General features: G+C 37.4%; 1 protein-coding gene across 1 annotated transcript in view; it reads left to right on the top strand.

Annotated features, from left to right (window-relative positions):
- The window catches only part of Agbl3 (AGBL carboxypeptidase 3), a 65,021-nt gene that overhangs the window by 24,426 nt on the left and 15,691 nt on the right, over window positions 1–24,904 (top strand). The window contains exons 7-15 of the mRNA XM_051175862.1: window positions 1,437–1,605; window positions 6,036–6,162; window positions 7,470–7,570; window positions 7,856–7,968; window positions 16,287–16,353; window positions 17,619–17,699; window positions 19,461–19,518; window positions 21,342–21,413; window positions 24,531–24,576. Coding sequence (XP_051031819.1) covers window positions 1,437–1,605; window positions 6,036–6,162; window positions 7,470–7,570; window positions 7,856–7,968; window positions 16,287–16,353; window positions 17,619–17,699; window positions 19,461–19,518; window positions 21,342–21,413; window positions 24,531–24,576 — 834 coding nt within the window. The remainder of the gene's footprint in view (window positions 1–1,436; window positions 1,606–6,035; window positions 6,163–7,469; window positions 7,571–7,855; window positions 7,969–16,286; window positions 16,354–17,618; window positions 17,700–19,460; window positions 19,519–21,341; window positions 21,414–24,530; window positions 24,577–24,904) is intronic.

The following is a 24,904-nucleotide window of genomic DNA, read 5'->3' on the forward strand; positions in this document are numbered from 1 at the left end:
ACCAGTCCTCTTGCTCATCTAATCCCTCCTCCCTCTCTTCAACTAGACTCTGGGAACTCAGCCCAGTGCTTGGCTGTGGATCTCCCTCCTCTCCTCCTGCTCCCACCCTCCACCCCCCTACCTCGCCTCCAGTCCTCTGTCTCCACTCAGACCCAGGAAGACTGCCCATGGGATCAACACAGCATGGCATGTCAAGCTGAGGCAGGACCAAGATCCTTCCCACTGCATCAAAGCTGAACAAGGCATCCCACTGTAGGGAACAGGTTCCAAAGAGCCAGCTCACCATCAGGAACAGGTCCTGGTCGCACTGCTACGGGCCACACAAAAGTCCAAGCTACACAATTGTCACCCAGATACAGAAGGCATGCTCCACTTTTAAAACCTCTTCTGGCAGTCTATGGGGCCTCTGGCAGTGGACCAGTATTTATCCCTAGTTGCACTAATGGGCTTTGGGAGCCCGCTCCCTATGGAGGGACACTCTCTCAGCCTAGACACATGGGGGAGGGCCTAGGCCCTGCCCCAAATGATATGGCAGACTTTGATGATCCCTGGGGAGTGGATGGGGGATGGGAGAGGGGGTTAGTGGGTGGGTGTGGGAGAACAGGAGAGGAAACTGAGATTGGTATGTAAAATAAGTTGTTTTTAATTTAAATTAAATTTTTTTAATTAAAAAATATCAAATTACTAAAAAAAGAAAAAAAAAGCTTCTGCCAGTTATCATCATCATCAGTTTGAAAAACTTGCTTTTTAATTTAAAATAACTGAGTGCTAAATTAATCAGGTGAAGGGTTGTCCTCTTAAGGAATATATGATAATTTCCTTTAAGTATCTATTAGAACTTTATTAGAAAAAACATCAGTGTAAATTTCAGTGTCATTTTTCTCAGAATGGTACTCTCTGAGGTCAACTATTACTTTCAGGACCACATTCTGGGGCACTCGATTGTTCACAAATATTTGAATGCTTGTATGCATAGCACTGTTCTAGAAGATTTTTGAACATTCCCCATCTTTAACAAGCTTAAGTATGGGACATGAAATTTTCCTAGACAGGCGACAAGGAAATAATATAACCAAGGTGTTACCAAGTCCTGCACTGAGCTGGCTGGGTAGGCAAGGGAAACACAAAGCTTGTTCTGAAGGCTGGGAACACTGAAAGATGAAGTAGGTAGACTCGCTAGTCAGGTAGAGAGAGAGAGCGTTTGTTCAGGTGATGGTCAAAGGCAGGGTAATCTGTCTTCTGGGGACAACACAAAACCAAAGTATAAAGCAGAGCGATCTACTAGGAGTCGTGGGAATGGGGGACATTTGTAGTTCCATCGGAAAACTAGAGCATAAAAAAGTCAAAAAAGGATATGTTGTTTGTTTATTGTATTTGTAAGTCTTACGACCTATAAGAGGCAAAATTTGGTGACTTACTCCTTTTCTTTTTGACAGGTTAATGGAGAAACGAGAGGTCATTTTGTACTGTGACCTTCATGGCCATAGTAGGAAGCAGAACATTTTCATGTATGGCTGTGATGGCAGCCACAGGCAGAAGGCAAAAGGGTTATACTTACAGCAGCGGATCTTCCCACTCATGCTGAGCAAAAATTGCCCAAATAAAGTAAGTACGTTTGAGAGCTCCGCTTTTCTTTATAAATGCTGCTCTTGTGGGAAAGGCAAGGGGCTTCTCCTGCTTGCTACCCAGCTTTTTTGTTTAGTTTTTAATTGATTTTCACAATGGGCCATGAGAAAACAATGATTGGGGTCTGTTTAATGCCCAATAATTTGGAAATATTTTTTTAAAAATAAAAACAGAAGCAAAAGCTCCTCTGTTCTTGAGTCCTAAGACCAGCCCTTTTATTCCACCTTTTGAAGTTTCCTCAGTTAGTCATTTGTATTACCAATTTCAAGTCCTAACATTTTTAAGAGTTTTTAGTGTGTATGTTATGCAGACTAAAGGTTGTGATCTTAAGAAATAGTTTATTTATTAGAACTTTTCAAAGAAAAAAATAATGACCAATATTCAAAAATACATAGAAGGTAGAATTAGAAGAAAATACAGTATATTTATTTTTGTGAATGGTGAAAATGTTGGAGCTGCTCAATTGACGAATTGTTAAAATCATTTTACTTTTTTAGAGAAAAGAATTAATGTAACAAACAACAACAAAAAGACTTCAAGTTCTTCCCCCCCCCCCCACCTCCTTGGTTTTTCAAGACAGGGTTTCTCTGTATTGTTTTGGAGCCTGTCCTGGAACTTGCTCTGTAGACCACGCTGGGCTCAAACTCACAGAAATCCTCCTGCCTCTGCCTCCAGAGTGCTGGGATTAAAGGGGTGCACCACCAACACCCGGGCCAGACTTCAAGTTCTTAACCAAACATTTTAATTATAAAAAACTTATTGGGATATACTTACTGTTTCCTGAGGCTACCTGGGGTTCAAATGTACCAAACAGAAAGGGTGATCTGATAGAAATAGCTATTTATAGAAAGAACAGATTTTTACTCCGAGAATATATATCCCTTTGGGAAAATCAGAGAAAGCAATCTCATACCTGAATCTATTATTATGTCAACACTCATAGGTATAATTTATTACTCCTATAAGGTTATCCAACTTCTCTAAGCTATTTTAGCATATATTTATCCGCATGTTTCTTAAATTCTCTAACCTCTAATTAGTTATGCCTTACATAAAATGGGCCTGTCTTTTGAGCACTGTAAGCAGCCATTCTACATTTAAACAGATGTTTCCTAATACAGTGACTGTTAAAATACAGACACCTCCAATTCTACGTTGGGTCTGACACATTTCTCATTACAACATTGCAAACCTGCAATCAGAGAAAATGCTTTTCTCAGTAAACAAGAACAGGTAATAGAAAACAGGTGAAACCAGTAAGAACTGACCAATGCCAGCTGGATTTGATTGGCAATTACAGACCAACTCTGCTGAAGAGCAGTGTACACAATATATGTGAACGCTCATGGAAACGTCATCAGTGCAGACCAGATCCTACCATAAAATAGGTCTTTTAAAACAATTCAAATCATCAAGTATCTTCTCTGACCACAGGGGAAATAGACTAGAAGTCAACAAAAGAAGAAAATGTCCAAACTCTTGGGAATTAAACCACATTTCTAAAGAGGCCAAAGACAAAATTTCAAGAAAGATTAGAAATGTACTACACACAAAAAAAAAAGAAAGAAAGAAAAAAGAAAAGAAAAAAAATCTGAGATTCAGCTAATGTAGTACTGCTTAGAATGAATTTTTTAGGAAGAAAAGTTTATATTAGAGTAAACCAGATTTCAAGTCAATATGTAGGTTTTTACATAAGGAACTAGAAAAGGGGAAACAAAATAAACTGAAAACAAGCAGAATAAAAGATTAGTGATGTTGGAAGCAGACATAATGGAGAAACACAAAGTAACACAAAGCTTATACTGGGAAAGATCCATTAGTACTGATAACACATTACCAAAACTGGCGAAAAAGGAAGATGACAAAATCACCAATTCAAGAATGGAAGAGGAATGCTAATTGGAGCAGATTCTGCAGACAAGCACAATCAGGGCAGCCTAGTGGCTCTATTCAAGAACCATGGGATTTTTGTATTTGATGAAAGTTTCATGAGTTGTTATAAAACACTGAAAGATTGTAACATACATTTCAATTAATAAATTTAGGAAACGTATACCATATTCTCAGAAGTCACATGATTTGCTGGAGAGAGAGATACAAACTGTCATTCCATGTTTAAAATCCCTGGGCCAACAGGATGGCTCAGCAGGTAAAGGCATCTGTTGCTAAGTTTGTCTAAGTTTGACACCTCATACCCATGTGGGGGGAGTAGAGAAAAAACTCCTACAAGTTGTCTTCTTGCCTCCACACTCATGTGTGGACATGGACTCTAGGGAAACCTATTACTATTACTCTGATAAATGGGCATAGCAGTAAAACTACTCTTGATGACATGGCTATAGCTATACTCATTGATCCTTAAATTGCTCAACCCTTATCAGAAAAGGATCTTCTTGCATTAGATGCTAATTAACCCACAACTGGACAACATACAGAGAAAAAGAGACTTTGTAATGCTCATCCTTAAGAGGGATGTCTATATCACACTCTCAAGACTCAGGAATGTATGTAGAAGAGGAAACAGAGAGAGTAAAAGCCAGAGGTAATAGATGACTTCAAGGAAACAGCATTGTCCAGGTACAACAGGGCAGATGCACATATTAACTCGCAGAGACTGTGACAATATACACAAGACCTGCTCCAGTTCAAGCTGGACAAAATCCCAACATGGAACAGAGGAAGTGGGCACGAAGTCCTTACTCTAAGAAACTATTAGGCAGTTTTCTTCAATAGATTGATACATAGTGTATTGACCACACTCCAGTGCAGACCTCACACTCAGGAGTAGTAGTCCAAAAGAAGCTGAATTCCGTGGGTTTGTTGTTGTGGATGAGGATGATGGAGAGAGAGAGGGAGAGGGAGAGGGAGAGAGAGAGAGAGAGAGAGGAGAGAGAGAGAGAACGAGAACATGAAGTTGGGTGGGTAGGGAGGCAGGAAAGGATCTGGGAGAAATTGGGACATGGAAATGAATATTACCAAAATATATTGTATGGAATTATCAAAGAATGAATAAAATGATATTTGAAATAGATAAAAATGTGTGAAAGAAGGACATGAAGTTGGGAGGGAGAAGGGATGAGAAGAAGGTACAATTATCATGTGATCAAGCAATCATATACCTAGAGATCAACCACAGAAGAAAAAGAAAACTTACTTCATATGTAACCCTGTACATAAGAATATTCTTAGAATCTCTTTTAATTTCTAAAATATCATCCAAACTAGACTTTATGTAGTATAGGCATACAATGGCATTCCCTGCCAGCAACATCTTGGATAAAGCTCAAAGGTGTTATTCTAGAGAAGCCAGTCTCAAAATATTGCAAACTCGATTCCATTTAGACAGAAGTCAAGAAAACACACACATGGTCACAAAGGAAACGGTGAGGGGACAGGAGAATATGACAGCAAGGGGATAGCTAGCATGGGGGGGTCACAAAAGGCAGGGAAGCAGGGAGTATGTGATGCTAGTAATTAAGTGAATCTCTACACTCATTAAAAATCACAGAATGGACACAAATAAACTACTTCATGTTAAAAATAATAAATAAAGCCCCCAATCTCTTGGTGGACACTTGTCTTAGGAAAAGAAGCCAAACAACAGTATTTCATATGAAAGCAAAGACTCCTGATTCTATTTCTGGAAATCTACAGGAAGAATCTTCATTCTGAAACATGCAGACTTTCTGGAGCTTACTGAAAAAACAAGATTCTTTGTGTGGTGGTACACATCTGTAATCTCAGCAGGGATGAGGCTAGTGCACTAGTGTGGGCTATAGAACAAGACACTGCCTCAAAATAGCAAAAACAAACAAAAAAAAACAAGCAAGCAACAAAACACAAAATGTTCCTAAAAGTATGAGATCCTATAGTAATAGAAGCCAAGATTAATAAGTTTATTTGGGACAAGTAAATATGGTGATAAAAGTATATTTATTGTTGGGGTTACAGTTTCTATTTCTCAAAATATAAATACATCTTCTGTAAAATTAATTATTCTCCAGCTTGGACAATGGTGGCAGAAATTGAATCTGAACCACACAGTGAATTAAAGTAAAAATAGTTATTTTTATTGACCAGGAAATAAAATGTAACACCTTCAGCTTTGAGAATTACAATTTTTGCAGAGATGCTATTTTATTTTTTATTGATTTTTGTCCACTTAATTTTTTTTTAATTGAAGGAAAAATACATGACTTTCTCCCCTATTTTTCCCCTCCAGCCACTCTTCCCTTGAATTTTTTTATTCCCCATATATTTGTACATATGTATCAAATGTACATAAAAATCAAAGAGAAGGATGCTTGTATCTGTGTGTAATAATAATAAAGGAAAAGAGGCTGCCTGCTTGTCCCTTCTTAACCTCTTCCTAAGAAGCATACCTGCCATTTCTAACCACTGCTTCTCAGTTTTCCTTCTCAGCTTGCAAATTTAACGTTCAGAAGAGCAAGGAAGGGACAGGAAGGGTTGTGATGTGGAAGATGGGCATCAGGAACAGCTTCACACTGGAGGCCACCTTCTGCGGATCTACTCTTGGTAATTGTCCTTGATGACCTCTTCCTGGACAGTAAATCAAGGCTAGACTTTGCTGTGAGGTTAACGATATGGACAGTTCCGTAGTGAAAATGCTCTTCCCATTTAAATGCACACTTATGTATGCTCAGTCCTATAAGCAGGATGAATAAATTTCTATTGTGTTGCATCTCTGTTATCATTTCCTTTTGTTTATAAAAAGAGTGTTCTGGGATGCACCAGAACTTGCTAAATCTTCAAGTATTTGTTGTTGCCGTTAAGGGAATTCCTTTGGGGTTTTTTTTGTTTTTTGTTTTTTGTTTTTTGTTTTTTTTTTTTAAAAAAAAAAAAAAAAAAGGGAATCCTTGATGATGTCAAGAAAAAGCCATGTACTTACTTGAAATGTTTTTATTTTATTTGTTGTTTGCCAAGCAAAAATAGACTGGCTGTTTGCATCGTTTGTTTCCTTGGTTGGTTCATTCACTCATTGGTTGTTGTCGATTTATATTTAAAAGGAAGCCCTTGGTTCCTGCAACTAAAAATGAAGCTATGCTCTGTAGTCTCACATAAGAAATATCTGTCATACTTAGCATGTATTAGTAAAGTGAGAATATTCTGTATCACAGTGATTTTAACACTCTTGGGAAATATTTCAAATCTAAGTTTTATGGTGGTACCTGCCTGTAATCTCAGCACTCAAGAGACAAAGGCAGGCAGATCTTGAGTTCAAGGCCAGCATGGGCTACATAAGAGAACTTTACCCGTTTTGAAAAAGTAAAATGCTGGAGATCCATATATGTAATATCTACCTAGTATTTGTGTTAATTTTGCTCTTGTTTTGAGACATTGTCTCTCTATATAGCCCTGGCTGTCCTGGAACTCACTATGTAGAATGAACTGGCCTCAAACTCACAAAGATCTGCCTGCTTCTACTTCTGAGTCACTGGAACTGACTGTATATGCTACCATGCCTGGAGATCCCCTAGTTTCTTATGGGATCTGAAACTAAGGTAATATCATTCACGATGACAACAAAATATTTTCTCATGGACTTTTTCTGAGTAGTTACCATCACTGCTAACAACTGCTGACTTTTTTTTTTTTTGCCTTGCAATACACATCAGTGTGTTCACCGGGTTGCTCCGGGTTGTGGGAAAGGAATAAGCAAAAGTATTACACTGTTAAATGACCTGCTCCAGAGAAGAAAATCCAAAGGACAGAATGTGGAGTTGTACCCGTGTTTTATTTATAGTGCCTCACAATTTAGATTTATCTGAGAAGAAAAGTTAGTAACTCATCCTCCAGGGTGAATAAATTTTTTGGTGTTTTAGGCAATAAACGAGGCACTCATTTCAGCACAAAAGACTTAGAGTCAATGGGATATCATTTTTGTGATTCTCTACTGGACTACTGTGATCCTGACCGGAGCAAGGTAAGTCAAATCAATTTGAGTAAGTATCAGATTCAGGCTGTCAGATAAATAACTTGTCTGCTGTTGTTCTACAGATGGTTTTCCCTTTTAACATCCAGTAGCTTTCTGGGTTCGGGTGTTTGTAGTAACCCAATAACTGTTACAAAGGATATATATATATATATATATATATATATATATATATGTATATGTATATGTATATGTATATGTATATATCATATGTATATATGTTAATTAGAAAGTAATGTTATTCTTATAATAAACTCATTTATTATTTTTCCTTAGTATTTTCAGTGCCTGAAAGAATTAGAAGAAATGGAAAAACGTATGAACTTGGAAAGAGTCTTTGATGACTCAGATACTTCTCTAGTAGAAATTTCATTGGATGTAGAATCTAGGTAAGTCAGGTAGTTGAAGTAATGTTTACATTGTTTTACTGAACTTTTTTCATAATACTTAGATTAGTGTCAGTTCCACACAGGAAATTCTGACCAATATTAGGAAAAGTTTTCCCAAGTGTATTATTTTGGTCAAATATATCAAGGTTTCATTTGAGCAGTGCAGTGTGCCATGTGTTTACTATATATGAAAGACACACAAAATTGTTTTTGCATTCTCTCTTTTTCTCATTTAGAGCATTTTATGTCCACAGCAAAACTGAGTAGACAATAGAGATATTTCCCATATATCCCCTGTTCCTATATGTCTAGAGCTTTCCCCTCCTGTTATCAACATACCAGGATGATAAGTATGTTTCAGTGAGCAAAGTTCATTAACAGACAGTTCACATTAACAGATACTCCAGTCAGAACATTGTTTCATATGTTGTGGGTTTGAACAAATTTATAATGGCATGTTCCTGCCATCGAAGTATAAGACAGAGTATCTTCATTCATGGGCTCATAACTCTATCCATCCCCTCCTTAACAATTGACAACTATAATATCTATTGTCTACTTAGTTTTTCCTTTTTCAGAATGGTGTTTGATTGGATTGTATTTAGCTTTTCAGATTTCCTTTTATCACTTAGTAACATGCCTACAAACTTCCTCTGTATTTTCATGGTGTGATGGCACATTTGTTTTTAGCTCCAAATAGTAAGCATTGTCTGAATATACCACAATTACCCACTCAACTGAAGAACACCTTAGTTGCTGCCAAGTGTCAGCATTATGAATAAAACTTCTGAAAGCATCCGTGTGTAGGTTTTTCTCTGATACATTTTCATTTCCCTTGAGTAGAAATCAAGCAATGTGATTGCCAATGTAAATGTACAATGTGTTGCATTGTTTACCATGTGCACCCTTTATAGGAGTATCAGTCTAATGTTATAGGTTTCACATATAAAATTCCAAGAGGCACATTGCCTGGGGCCATATGATGAAGCTCTCAAGTCATGCAGAAAGGGCTTCTTTACTCAGAAATGTTTAGGGTTTGTTTGAGTTTGGGTTTATTTGTTCCTTTTAGCATTTGGGGTAGGATACTTTCTCTTTATAATTAAATTTCAGGTGTTACAAACTCTTAAAAGAGACCTACCCTCAATGAAATTTTAAATTGACAGTGCATTGTTATTATTGTTGGTTGGTACAATATTGTACTGCAGAACTCTAGAATTGCCTGCTCTTCCTTAACTGACCTTCATGTCTATAAATTAATAATTTCCATTCCTTTTGCCTCTGCTCCTAACAACCACCATTCTCTGATACTATGAATTAAACTATTTTAGATGCTTATTATAAGTAGAATTGTGAATTGTTTTTGAAAAATGTTGTACAAAACATTTTAGTGTTATCATGTCGGCTCTAGATTTGGGTTCTTGGATTGAGACCCAGTCATGGTGTATCATTAACATTAGTCAGAGTTATTATCAGATTACCTAGTAGTCACTATATTTTTTTTCCTAAGGAACCTCCATACTATTTTAATAGCTACTTGAGCTATTATTTTGAGCTTTTGTGTTTACATTATAAATGTCCAATTTCATTCTTTTAAATGTGATATATAGTTTCCTAGAACCATCTGTTGAAAAGTCTTCCTTTCCCTGTTGTGTACTCTTGGATGAATATTGGTTGGCTATTGTGAGATTAGTGCTGATTGTTAGATTGGTTGGTTTCTAAAGACATCTTAAAGATTAGTAAAACATACCTCTTGGTGCAGTTGAGAGGACATTTCCAGAGAGGATTAGATCATGAGGGCTGTTAAAGCTGGTTCAATCTATTGCTGGATTCAATTTTGGACTGTTGGGAGATGGTAGGACAATAGAAGATATGGCCCAATTAGGTTGCTGTGATTATGACTCAGAAAAGGTTGTCTTTTTCTTTGCCTTGGCCCTTGCTCATTACTCTTCTTGTATAGAGAGAAGGATAACAGGATATTTCTTTGTATATTAAAATATAATATAATTAAGTAGGCATTGGGTGACTCACTGTAGACCTTAAATATCTCATTTGTTTTATAGAAATTACTAAAATTATATAGATGAATACCACATAAAGTCAGAAAGTTAAATATTCCCCAATACTGACAGTGTATCAAATAAAAATATCAACAATTTAATAATAATTAATACAGCCTTGTCTAGAATATTCAATTTTAATTATATGACATGGACAGGAAGGAAGTCTGTGATGGGAACCTAATTACTTTTTGAGAAAATCATTTTCTGTCTAGTATAGGTTCTTCTAAAAGTGAGTCAATGAATAATAAATAGTGCATATTTTATCTCTATTTCCTAATGTAAATCTTTTATCTTCTTAAAATAATAACCATTAGGTTTCAGATAATCTAAAAGTGTCTTTCTCCTGGCTTAACAACCATGTGTGAATAGTTATGCAATTTTTGTCAAGTTCTGTCAATCACAAGTGCTACATAACTCTTCTCCCTGCTAATTCTTGTTGTTAGAGTTCTTTTCCTTCACATATTTTCACCTATTTCTTACTATGATCTTGATTTCTTAAGCACAGACTACAGCTACACCTTCTGTATACTAAGTTCCTCGGATATTTGGAAGTTTTCTCTGAACCTTTCAATTCTCCAGTGAAAGCATGTGGTAGTTTCCATGTTCCTCTTTTAAAAAGACAGATAAGCATATGACTACATAAAGTATTACTGCATTTCAAGAGTGAATTTTCTTCATTGCCTATTACATATCATACAGTTTCCAAAAGGAATGACACCAACCAGAGAGTTCTATATCCTACAGATTCTTAGTGATAAGCACGTTGGTGCTAAGAAAACAATGTCTCAATATCTCAAACAGAGCCATCATGTTTTAAAATCAGTTTTAATTGGGCATGAGAGTGCACAACTATAATTTCAGGGCTTGGGAACCAAAGCAAGGGGGTCATGAATTTCAGACCAGACTGCACTACACCCTGATGCCCTGTCTCAAACACCAAGAGCCATTCTAGGCAACGCATGATGACACTCTATTTGTGCAGTGTTCTCGGTGCTAGATAATAAACAATTCCTCTGTACATTAAAACACTTGATCTTACTCCTCTTACCCTGGTTTAGAATTGCTACTAGAAACAGGTAGTGTTCCAATGTTCCATCAACAATGACAGACATTAAGACTATGGATTAAATTATACAGAAATAAGGAATATCTATATATGCCGATAGTATATAATAAGCACAGAAAAGTTTTATACAGATAGGATAATATCTTTTATAGGGAATGAGGATATAAAAATGCATAGTTGTTCAGGCATGTTTTAAAAATAAAACAATAAAATGATAAGTTTTAAAATGAATAAAGGGAAAGACTAATGATAATTTAACATTTGTCATTAGGAAATTACAAATTAAAAAATGAATTAGCATGACAAACATTTCAGAACTTCTTAAAATTCTAAAGCACTGACAATACTAAATGGTAGTAAAAATGTGAGAAAATAGGACCTCTCTTTTGATGGGATTATGTTGGGTGACTCTTCCTGGGAAGACGTGAATAAAATTCTGTTCATCCCAGCTAGGGCACCAGTAACAGACAAAAGAAGTAATCCCACCTAAATTTAGCTTTGTGAGCCTAGGAACATATTGGAATTACCAACAGAAGTGTTAGTGACACAAAGGCTACAACACCAGAAAGCCCTTCACAGCACAGGTGACAGCTCACAAAAGCTGCACCCACAGTGACCCCAGAGCAGCTTGCTGATATCTTTTTCCCCCCAAGACAGGGTTTCTCTATGTAACAGCCCTGGCTGTCCCGGAACTCACGCTGTAGACCAGGCTGGCCTCGAACTCTCAGAGATCCAGCTGCCTCTGCCTCACGAGAGCTAGGATTAAAGGCGTGCACCACCACCCAGCCAACTTGGTCATATCTTTATCAAAGAAAGTCTCCTCCTTTCCAGAAGTTGACTTCTTATGTAACCTGAAGTAGGGGTTTTGTGAATCTTGTAACTTTCTGACTTTCCTGAATCGCATAAGTTTTATGAACTCCCTGGGCCTTGAAAGGTTTCTTAGCTTCCTAAGTCTGGGGAACCTCCTTCCGGGAGAAATGTTCTCGGTCAGAGGAAATAGCTGTACAACACTCTGCCTTTTCCTCAGGCTCTTACATTCTTTCCACCCTCTCTTCTGTGTTGTTCCCTGAGCCTCAGATGGAATGATAGTTATTCTCAGCAACCTAACCATTTGTGAGTCTCTGCTGTATTGCCCACCAAAAAAGAAATATTCCTCCACATCAATAATTCATATGTATGATCACAAATAGTTAGAAGGCAGGTGAACAGGTACATCATATTTGAGTCACAGACAATCACAGTTCAGATGTAGAATATTCCCTAGTTGTCATGTTTCCTATAAGAGTCATTATAAAGGCCTGAATTTTCATACTGGAAAATGGATTGTCCTCCTTCTCTATTAAAGGTAGATTGAGAGGTATCTTCTATTATGTCACCTATTCTCTCCTATTTTCCATCTTTCCTGCAAAATCATAGACTGGCATGAAAAAACAGCACCCATGTGTCTTTTCCTTATAATTCTTTCCTCAATTGGGCAAGCTCTTTATGGGCAGATAAATCAGTCTTCTTAGTTGCATGTCTTACCATCCACAGAAGGCTACAAAACTGATGCCACAGCCTCCTGACCTGTGCATGCTATTTTCTTTACATTTGGAATTTAAAGGAAAATTATTGAGCATCTGAAAACAACTCCTACAGTAGAGACTTTTCTTTAAAACTGCAGCTACACAATGAATTGCATGTATCATATTAAAACATGCCTTAGACAGAAATACGAAAATCATGAACCCACTATTCTTCAACAATTGAACAAAGATAAAATGTCTAAGGAACGGCATGGATGACTTGCAAAGGTTGGGCTTTTTAATCACATTTAACAAAAAGAAGCACAAGTGGATGAGTGTTCAACTACATGGACTGAAGTGAACCTTGGGCACTAGGAATCAGCATTTTGTCATAGAGCAGTAACACATATTATAAAAGGAACACTACCAGCATTCAGAAGCAGTCGTGTCGGCTAGCAATAATACTCTACAGCAGTGATTCTCAACCTGTGTGTCGCAACCCCTTTGGGGTTATGCATCCGCTATCCTGCATACCAGATATTTACACTATGATTCATAACAGTAGCAAAATTACAGTTATGAAGTAGCAACAAAATACTTTTAAGGTTGGGGCTCACCACAACATGAGGAACGGGGTTAAAGAGTCACGGCGTTAGGAAGGTCGAGAATCACTGCTGTACAGCACGTCTCTACTGTCCATCATTGAATTCACCTGTAGAAACTTTACAGCGAAAGAGAAAAGGAGCTCCCTTTATTTTCTCTATTTAAAATCAAACAGAAAACAAGCATCGATTCTGTTATGCACTAACATCTTCAAAGTACAGAAGGACTAAGATCCAAACTCTGTTTACAGAGATCCAAACACGAGTGAGAGCGAGCACACCCCTCACACGGCTTTCCGATGATTCTCAGGAGGAGCCACTGCGTAATCACTGGCACTGAACAAAGTTGCAGAATTCTTCGCCAGGTATTGAGGAAATCTGAGAGACTACAGTATGCTGAATTTTTCATAGATCACCCTGATGCACCCACGTCCCCCGTGCATAGAGCGCCACATTTGCTGAGATCATTTGCCTGGGGGTCAAGTCCTGGGCATCCATGAGCCATGGTGTCAGCTTTCAGGACTCTAATTGCAACCCTGTTCACGTTTCTTCACTCTCAACAATAGGATCCACTCGGGGCCTCTTCCTCAGGAGACGGAAGTGTCTGTCCCCCTGGTACTGTCACCATCTCCATTTCTGCCTACTCTTTTTTGTTGTCACTTCAACATTTTTCTGTTGCAGGCCAGATGTCTTCTTACCGGGAGCAGCCCCTCTCCTCTTGCCCTCAGATTGCCTTGCTCCTGATTGATTGATTGATTGATTGATTGATTGATTGATTGATTGATTGATGGGCCTTTAAAGTTCTTGCTGCTTCTGCAAATTAGTGTCCACATATTTAAGTGCTCTGCTTTCTTGAACCCATTCATTCCAATACCTGTTCCAACCACTGTGGTGTGTGAGCTATCTCCCTTGTTTGTCCTTGTGGCCCTCTACACACCTTGCTTCATAGGGAAGTGGTCCATGAAAGCACAGCACTCGCTCACCCTCCTGGAAGGTAGGTGTTGGGTCTGCTTGGGTACCACTTACAAGCGATTCACCACCTACTCCTTCTCCCACCACTCCCAATAACCATCACCTACTCTCTACCACATGCTACTTTCAAAGACTGCAATTATTATCTCTAGTCCATTACCATTTGGGGGTATCCTCAGATTTGAGTGATAGATCCAGTTCATCAAGGAAACCTGTAACTCCATACCATTTAGAAGAAAATGGCCAACGGGATTGTCCCACTCGCAGGTGTCACAGCCTTGACTGCATGTCTTATCAGTCATGTAACATCCGCTACAACAAGGAGGTACACTATCTTAGCCATGTACAAAATGTAGCCACATCAGAACTGCCCCCTACAGGTTCTCTACCTTCAGACAGACCAGCCACTGTTATATGACCCATCATAGGAGTCATGAAACTACTACTCCCAGATCATCTTTGTTTCTTGGGTTTAAACCAAATAAACTGAAAACAAGTCCACATAGTATTTAAACAGCTTTATTTATAATTGCCCAAACTAGAAGCAACCAGATATCCTCCAGTAGATGGATGATATTTTTTTTAAATTTTATCCATATAATGATAAAAAAATAATTGGGTTGCCAAACCATGAAACAATATGACAGAACAGAAACCTAAGTCCACATTGCAACCACATATATGGCTTTCATCTTGGTGAATACAAAACCAAAACAAACATGGCCAAGAAATAACTGAGAAAGATTTGTTACCTGTAACAGAGAGGGGAGTAAAAAGCAATGCCTTCCTCAAAGACAGCGTGGGGATTTTACCTAGAAAGCACGTAAATATCAGGAAGGAAGCACTGTAGGCGCAGACGCTTTCCTGAGCATGCTCAGTTAAGGAGTAGATTGTTGAGCATGCTCAGTGTTAAGTCATGCTTCGTGGAGGAAAGAATGCAGACACATTGATGCATTCATGGCCAAGGGTCATATAGCAGATTTAAAAAGGTAAAAATAGCAAGCAGACAGGAACACTATGGGACATCCTCAGTTTGCATCCTACAGGTGGCCCACGTGCTTACCTCCATCACAAAGATGTGGACAGATGTGCCTCTGAGCACAGCTAGCTTTGTTCATAAAGCTTTAGTCGAAAGAAAGGAAAAGACACTGTAGTGGTAAATCAGTGCTAGTAAATGAAAGAAGTCTGGAAAGGCTGTGTGACAAAACAAAACTAGGGGGAGAAAGGGTCAGTGGTTGCAGACCTGGAAACAGAATTAATTAAAAATGGGTGTCAAACAGAACTTTTGAGACAATGAACTCTGTTTGATATTGTAGTAGTGAAAGATACGTGTCTTTATAAATTTGTCAAAGCTTACAGAATATATGTTGAGTCAGCTAGTAAACAATAAATTGTCTATCAATTGTAAAAAATTACCATGTAGCACAAGAAGCTCATAGCAGAGGAAACTGTGCAGGAGAGGACTATGAAATATCTATTGTGCATTTCTGTAAACCTAAAACTGCTCGTAAAAAGTAAAAATCTCTTAATTAACAATAATATATAAGAAATGTAACCCAGAAATATTACCTTTCATGAGTTGTTGCTCAAGCAAATAAATTTTGTATTAAGTGATTATAATTAGAAATAGATTTGTGTTTGACCTTTTGTTTCTAGAGGTACTGTGCTTAGGGTGGCCCTCGATGTCTTTAAACAAAACAGATATTACGATGTGAAAATTAATTTTAAGAGCTAATGATACCCATAAGAGTTAGGGAACCCCACAGATATATCACTTATTTGTTTACTTACTAACAAAGCAGATAGTACCTCATTGTGTACCAGGTGCCATTTTCACCCTAATGGCATAGAAATGAACCAGAAAGAAAGAATAAATCATGCATTTGTAGGGCTAAATCCCAGCAACATAGTCCCAAACATTTATAGCTTCTAACATTCAGAAAATAAAAATACCATTTCTAGGTTGTATGGAACCATCAAAATGATAAATAACTTTAGTGAATATCATTCTCTGTCTAATTAGAATTGTCCATTCAAATAAAATGATAAAGTAAAGGCAATGTTGAAATTTTAAATTCTGAAAACTGTAATTATTATTTTCTTCTCTTTTTAGTAGTCGAGGCTCTGACAGTTCAGAGTCCAATGACACTCAGACTTATCTTCTCAAGTTAACCTCTCAGGTAAGATTAAAAGTTTTGCTTCAGCCAGGCATTGGTAGTGCACGCCTTTAATCCCAGCACTTGAGAGGCAGAGGCAGGTGGATCTCTGTGAGTTCGAGGTCAGCCTGGTCTACAGAGCTAGTTCCAGGGCAGGTTCCAAAGCAATGCAGAGAAACCCTGTCTTGAAAAAAAAAAAAAGTTTGCTTCAGTATGGATATGTTAAACAAGTACACTGATTATTGTTATTACTAACAACCAGGAAAAATGTTTGTGCATCAATCATTATTGTGTAGTAATAATTGCTTTTCTGGTTATATGCATATCTTTAAAAATAGAATTTTTATTTTAACCCCCTTACTTCATAGATGAGAATATTAAGATCCCAGGAAGTGAAATTAATTCTCAAATTCCACAATTGTTAATATCACACATGGTACACTAACATACCCAATATTCGTTTATTTAATTACACACTTACTGTTAATGTTGTGCTCAAAGTACGTACCAGGCACTGCCTGGGTGCTGGGAACAGAACAAGAAAAAATCTTTCCTTTTGTTTTCTTATGTACTAGTTGGGAGAGCGACACAACAAAATAACAACCACATCATATACCACATTGACTAACAATCCACTAACCATGGTAAGTCATATAGCCAGCCAAGCTCAACATTCAACAAAATGAAGAGGTATATTCCACTTATGAGAGGTTCTACAGAGGTCCACAGCAAAGACAAGGGATGTGTAACCCTATTATAGAGGACAAAACATTTGGAAGCAGTGAGTTACCATTCCACAGTTCAGCTCTATGTCACAGTTATTAACTTCCTGCCCAAATGCTAGATTTACAAGTACTTGTCTTCTTTCCAAAGCACCCAGAGTCTCATCCAGGCATGGTTATTGGTCCCCCATCATGACACACACCAGACTGGAGAGTATAAATCAGCCATAGAAACAAAGCAATTCTGAGTTTGCATGCATGTGTGCTGGGGACCAAAACCAAGGCTTTGGGCCCGCTAGGCAAGATGCACAAACTTTTACTGTGCAGATAGATATGAAGTAGTCTTCTCTCCTGGGGATTAGGAAACATTTCAAAAGCCCCAATTACTTTTTCATAGAATCCTGTGTTTGCCTTGAATACATTCAGGGTGCACAGTTGCAGTGGGAGGAAAGGGGTCATTACTCCATCTTCTAGGAAGTGAGTCTCAAAATGCTTGTATTTAGACACTCAAAGTGGCTGTCTTTAACGTATTCATTAAATACTAATTTAAAATACTCTCTTACCTAGGTAAAAAACAAGAAAAAGTATCTGAAAACAAAGAGGGAAAGAAATGCCACCCTAGCAAAGCGCCAGAATAACACAAGAGAGGTAAATCATGATTGCTACAATGATTTAAAATGCTTTAAATATGAATACAAGAGAATAGCAAGTTATGTGTTCTCATTTTTCCTCAGAAAAAAGGAATAGAACTTGGTCATATTATTTGCTGTTTGCAAAAATTCAAAAGATCCTTGACAGATGAGAGACAAGTCTTACTAAGATGTCATGTTTGAATTTCATTTGTATTTATTTTATTTTAAAGTAATTTGAGAAAGCTTATAGAATGAATCCATGATACTTAAAAAGAAATTTAAAAATAAGGAAACCTAGAGAATACGAAGGAATGAAAATAAATGGTACTGAGAGATGGGTGTCTCAATGACAGCCAAGACCTCAGCAAATCTCTTTACTAGCAAGGTGGCAAACATTCCTTAACACAGAAAGAACAACCATTAAAAGTCTCAAATTATATAGGAAAGGGAAAATATTCTATTCAATAAATCCTCAGACTCATTGGCAATAGCAAATCTGAGAGTCCAAACTGCCTTTGATCCACTCCTAGCTCTCTGAGACAGAAATATACTGCAGAATAGCACAGCCAAGAAAAGAGGTGACCTTCCCCATAGCTGCCAGAGATATCTTCCCAGCTAATCGTGCCTCCAATTACCTGTTTCTGAGGCTAAGTTCCCGGTGAGTACAGAGAAAAGGACAAAGAACCCCAGTCCAACCCCAGTTTCTGGCTAGAGGTTTTGTCTTGGGTACTGCACCACTGAATAACTGGCCCCTGATTATTCTTGCCTTGGCTTGTAAAGTGTGGGTTCAGGTCCCAAAGAGGCAAATAGCGGAGACTTGAGACTACTATAGCTGGGTTCCAGTCAGAAGAGTGTCATTGTCTCCAGCACCAGATCCAGAACTACGGCTTGGAATTTTTGCCTTGAGCAAGCCAGGCCACACAGCAGATAATGTCCTAGTCTCTTCCCAAAGAACTGATTTCATTTGCAACAGATGCAGAAAGCTAAAGAAAGCTTAGGGAATTCTTAAGACTCATGCAAATATGGTAAAAAGCAATTAGGCAGAGATTGGTAGGTTGATTAGAAGCACATGCTAAACTGTATCCTGGCTGCTTTGCAGGAAAGAAGTGGGGAGACAGCTGGGAGGAGCCCTCCAGAACTCAGAACAGACCTCAAACAAACCTTCCAGACCTGTCCATTCAAAGGAGATTTAAAAAATTCACCTGAAGAGCAAATTATGATCCTGGGCAAGGTTGAAGACATTAGAGCAATCAGAAAATTCTTTGTAGTGTTAGGCGATGAAACAAAAGCTTGAAAATGTTTAAGATGTTTTCAGTCACAGTGATCTGTAGATTGTTCAAGGTTCACAGTCAAAGTTCAGTATGTATCTCCATTAGTGCAATAAGTCAGATTTGGATTCCCCTTCACAAGAGAAAGTGATACACTTGCAGCTTCCTTTGTTTTAGAGCTCTTGACAAGCTCAAGAAAATATTATTTACCTTTGTATTTAGGCATTGTTCTGAAACTTGTTGGTAGATTTTTTTCACACAACTGTATATATTTTCATCCATTTCATACTCTCAATTTCTAATTTAATTTTGTTTATTTGACATACATGAGTTCTGTGTGGGAAAACAACTCTCTTTAGTAATGAACAAAAATACTGATTTTTTTCCAATGTGAGAGAAATAAAATAAAGAAATGTTTGTTGAAAACCCATCATATTATAACCATGTAAGAAGCATAGTTTCATGTTTATAACATATCATGTTTTCTTTCTGATTCTCTGTTCCATTAGGTTTATGATAAAGAACATTTACTCCAAAGACACGAAGAGTCAAATTCTGATGTGAAAGGTAAACTTCTGTTTTACCTTCTCACAAACAATGTATTTATTTAACAATACTCATTTAATGCCATAACTTTGAGGTTGCCTCTGTGCTTGGTGCCAAATATTCTAAGATGTACATAATGACTGACAAGCAAGCAACGGTGCTTGCCACACATACCTGGCAACCTGAGTTTGACCCCTAAGACCCGTGTGGAAATGGGTCCTCAGCCCTCCACACGCTCTCAGTGGCATGTACTCCCCCCATACACACAATTCATGCACGCACACATGACACAATAAATAAACAAGTACATTTAAAAAGACACATATGATGCCGGCCCTTCCTTTCAGGAACTCGTCTTTTAACCAGGGAAGATATGCAAGCATTGTGTTGCAGGTGCAATGCCCATAGTGTGAGCCGCACCTCAGGGAGCAGTGGCAGGGGCAGTCAGTGACCTAGGACAGCAGAGAGCCCACATGTGTGAGGCACACTCTTAGGGTGATGGAAGGTTGCCCTCAGATGTTTTAAAACTGTGTACTCCTGTCATTTCATAACTTAACAGAGTATGATCCCAGAAAAGAAATTAAATCTGCAACATCCATTTGCTTCTGCTGCAAAGTGCTGTCTGCTCATGTCCTTAACTGACCTAGCATTGCTGATATTTAATTTCTATCACCTTATCCCTAAGTCCCCCTTAAGAAAAATCATAAAATGTATAATAGATATGTACTTTTATCAATCATGATAATTTACCAAAAATAATTATTTAATTTTATGTATATGTGTGCTGATTTATTATACATTTATACCACCCAAAAAAGAGTTGAGGTGTCCTAATTGAAATGTATATGTACCCATGTGCATAAATTCACTCAGTCTGTGAAATAGGAAATTAAACCTTGAAAGATAAAAACCATACCTAGAACAGGGTGGTTAAATAAGATTTGTTTCACTAGAACTTTAAACTAGCCATTCTTTATGATAGTGATCACCAAGGAAGTCAGTAATTCTTTATAAATAACTTTTGTTTAAAATGTCAGAAATCAGAAATAAAGATAAACACAAAAGGGGCTAGGAAGACCCCTCCATTGAGTAACATGTTTGCTGCCAAGCATGGGTTCCTGACTTTCGACCCTCAGAAGCCGTGTAAATCAGACACAAGAACACACATCTGTAATTACAATTCACCTAGGGAAAGATAGGACAAGGATCCAAGAGAATCTCCATAAGCTTGTACACCAGTTACCCTGAGGTAGTCCCCTGACCTCTACACATGTGTTATGGCATGCACATGATCACATACATGTGCATCCAGACACACACATACACACAAGATTCTTTAAAAGATATGAAAGTAAAAATAATATTTTAGAATACTTTTTACCTTTTTCTAAGACTTTACACAGACACCACATCTTAATAAATGACATAATCTTATTGTTTTACATGTTTATTTTTCATTTAAAATTAGAGTATTTTATACACATTTTTGCATTGAAAAATGGCAGCAAAATATTTTACTCTATAAGTCTTAATTTGTATAGCTAGGCCCATTATTCACCTTTTATTTTGTTTCTGACTTTCCTCTATTGCAAACAACACGGAAATCTTTCCATTTGTGTACACAATTATTTCTTTCTGATATATTCCTAGAGAAGGAATTGTTGTCCCCAGAGGTATAATTACTTGAAATACTGCAAAAATTTATATTTGAAGATTTCACATGTTAATTTCACTGAGTTAAACTGCTGTTCACACATTACTGGAACTTTTCATCTTGAAAGGAGAGAGACACTGTAAATAGTCACTCATTTCTGCTTGCTGTGATCCTTTACCATCTTCTCTAGATCCAAGGCCCACTGTACCAGATGTCTATGTGGCTCATTGTTTCAGAAGGCCATTGCCTAATCAAGGCTTGGGTGAGTACAGAGGGTTCAGAATCTGTGATCATCTGTAATCTGAATATATGCAACAATAATAGCCTTTGTCTGACCAAGGCTTATATATGAAGAATAAAATGTTGTCTTAAAATCAGATTGTCAACCAAGCAGTTCACCTTACCAGAAACTTCGGAGCTTTTTTTTTTTTTTTTTGCGTCTTCCTGGCTCTGGGAATACATAGGGGGAAAAAGCCAACAGAAATTGATTATACATTAAGTTGTTTTTAATTTTGTATTAACTGTCTTTGGCAATTACACACACACACACACACACACACACACACACACACACTACTCTCAGCATCTACCCCCTCTTTTCGCTCTCTGCACCCCTTTAGTTCTCTTCCCTCTATACAAATCCCTTTCTCACATCCATGTCTTTTGTTTTGTGACTCACTAAGTTTCACTGGAACTGACTTTGTGACCATAGATTTACAACTATCTATTGGAGCTTGGTTGGATTGCCAGTGGGTACACAACTAAAGACAATGACTCCCCCTCTCTCAGTAACTAAGAGTTCAACAGAGAGAAGTAAGGTTCAGTGGGCCTTTCCCTATACATGACTGATTATGGACATGAATCAGTTTCTTATAGATTTACACTGCCAAAAGACAAACAGAATATTTTACCTCATTATCTAATAGTTGCATTTACATCTCATCAAATCCTAAGGCATATAAAAACTTTGAGAATACTCTACTCTTAGACCTAATTCATTAGGCCTAACTTTCCAGGCTCATGCAACTTTTGACTACACTTGGTCCAAGTAGTTTATGAAAATGAAATACAGTTCATTCTGTTGCTAAAGAGCTTCAGCAATGAAGCAACTATTGTGAAACAGTTTTCAGTCAAGTATGTTGAAAAAATAATGAATAGCAACCCAAGGCCAGCTTGACCTATTCATCCCTTGAGACAGAATGCTAAATGATTATGTTGTTTTGATGACAATTAAGGGCATATCTAACTATTTAAGAGTAGAGTGTAGGTGGACTGCTTATAATCCCAGTGCTCTGAGGGCAGATGTGGGATCCTCAGAGTAAATTGGCTGACTTGAGTAGATGAATCAGGTGAGAGACCTTGTCTCAATATATAAGAATAGAACAATCAAGTAACACACAGGGTATCAACCTCTGACTTACACAGGCACACACACACAAACACACACACAATAGAGGACATGGTACAACATGTAGAAACTAATTTGAGATTGTTAAGTAGAATTAGTTTGGACACTTAAAATGGACTAGGGAGCTGGGCGTTGGTGGCCCATGCCTTTAATCCCAGCACTCAGGAGGCAGAGGCAGGCAGATCTCTGTAAATTCAAGGCCAGCCTGGTCTACAGAGCTAGTTCCAGGACAGGCTCCAAAACAAAACAGAGAAACACTGTCTTGAAAAAAAAATGACTAGGGAGACAGATCTACTCACACATACATCCACAATTAAATCTCTGAACTCTGTTCAAACACAAGTACCCCCCAGATGAAGCTGATCTGGCATACTTCAGATTCCTAAAACATTGCTTATTAAGTCTTCTAACCTTTTGCACAATAGGCTGTTCCCCCACAAACTACCCAGAGAGTGATACATATCCAATATACTTTTTACAAGACAATTTAATTTAGCCAGAACAGTTTAACTAAGCCTCATGTAGTTTAAAACTATAAATATAGCCATAATTTTATAAACCTCACAACACTTACTCTGAGCTACTAGACTGTCCCAGGTAGCCATCTCGCTTTAAATTGAATAAATTTTTTGTTCTCACATTTGGTGTGCCTTCATTTACCTGTTAAACTGACAGAGGCATCCTAAAGGAAAAGAGGTAAAAATACAAAGAATAAGTCTCATAAATCTGGGATTAGACAAACAAGAACTAAATCAATTGAGAAATATTTTCACCTTCCTCCAAAGCAACAATGTTCAATCAAAATAATAGGTGGTGAATATACTTGCATATTACATGAGGAGTATGTTAGTCTCTTGTATGGAGAATTTGAGGCTAGCCTGAACTATGTAAGACCATACCTTTAAAAAGAGTTCCCCCTGTATCAGAGGGAAGAAATATTATAAAAGTACACTTTATCACTATACACTAGTTAACTTGTTCTGCTATTAATTATAATTGCCACTGTTAACTAGTTCTTTTATTATTTTACTTAAATAGTAAGATTCTATAATGGTAAAGAAAAATAATATATATATATATACACACGCACACACACACACATACATATACACACACATCCTAGGTCAACTCTCTAAAATGTTGATCACATTAATGTGTATGTAAATATCCTTCACAAGTTGTGGGGGTTGTTTTGCTTTGATTTTTGGTGATGGTAGTTCCTTCTCCTTCCTCTTCTTTCTCCTCCTCTTCTTCCTTCTTCTCTTCTTCTCTTTTCCTTTTTTTTTTTTTTTTTTTAAAGTCTTGATATATAACCTAGACTGACTTGGAACCCATGCCAAACTTTAACTCATTATACCCTGTATCTACTTCCCTTGTGAAGGTATCACTGAAAAGGGATATAACTTCTTGCTTCCTTTTTCCTTTTTCTAATTTGTCCCCTCCACCCCAAGACAGGGTTTCTCCATAGCTTCGTAGCCTGTCCTGGAACTAGCTCTGTAGACCAGGATGGCCTCGAACTCACACCTCGAACTCACCTGCCTCTGCCTCCCAAGTGCTGGGATTAAAGGTGTGGGCCACCAACACTGGACTCTTTGTTTTTAACCTTCCTTTTGTTTTTAACCTTCCTTTTGTTCTAGTGTACTCAGAGCCTCTCCCATGCTAGGCAATTACTCTGCCCCTGGAGCCACACTCCCAGCCCATACATTACTTCCTAATCAGTAATTAATACATAGATATTTTTCCAGTTTCTTCTCCTCTTGGGCCAATCTTATTAAAAGGCTCACAAGAGGAATATGTACTCATATATTTCATGTGTGCGAACAAAACATTATTTAACTAAAAATGAGCTAAATTTTATTTAGGGTACACATTAAGTGTACACAAAGTGATTGCCTAGAAAAGTTTAAAAACTAACTTTTGTTGATCTTAAAATGTAACCAGATATTTTATGGTATATTCTCCTTTTTTTAGTGAAAATTCCTGGACAAAGCTTTTATCCCAAAAAAACACATTCAAGGTAGGTGAACTACTCTTGATTTTTCCTAACTATATTACTCTTTTTCTTCTGTCTTAGAATGTTTTGATTTTGAATTAAAGCAACAGATAAGGTTATTCTTTGAAAAAATTGTTGATCAAGTTTATCTTTAGATCTTAACCTGTCTAGATCACTAAGATGTAAGAGTATCCATAGGTGCAGTTTTGAAGGGTTCTGAAACAAGTTCAATATACCCAAATTGTCCTCGATGGATTTTTTAAAGTCTTGGTTAAGTGTTTAATTCTATGTGTTTATCATTGAATTATCAGTGATTTCTCATTTTAAAAATGAAACCTTCTGGCAAGTTCAT

The sequence above is a fragment of the Phodopus roborovskii genome, unplaced genomic scaffold (assembly GCF_943737965.1).
Source record: "Phodopus roborovskii unplaced genomic scaffold, PHOROB, whole genome shotgun sequence".
In the NCBI taxonomy this organism is placed as follows: Eukaryota; Metazoa; Chordata; class Mammalia; order Rodentia; family Cricetidae; genus Phodopus; species Phodopus roborovskii.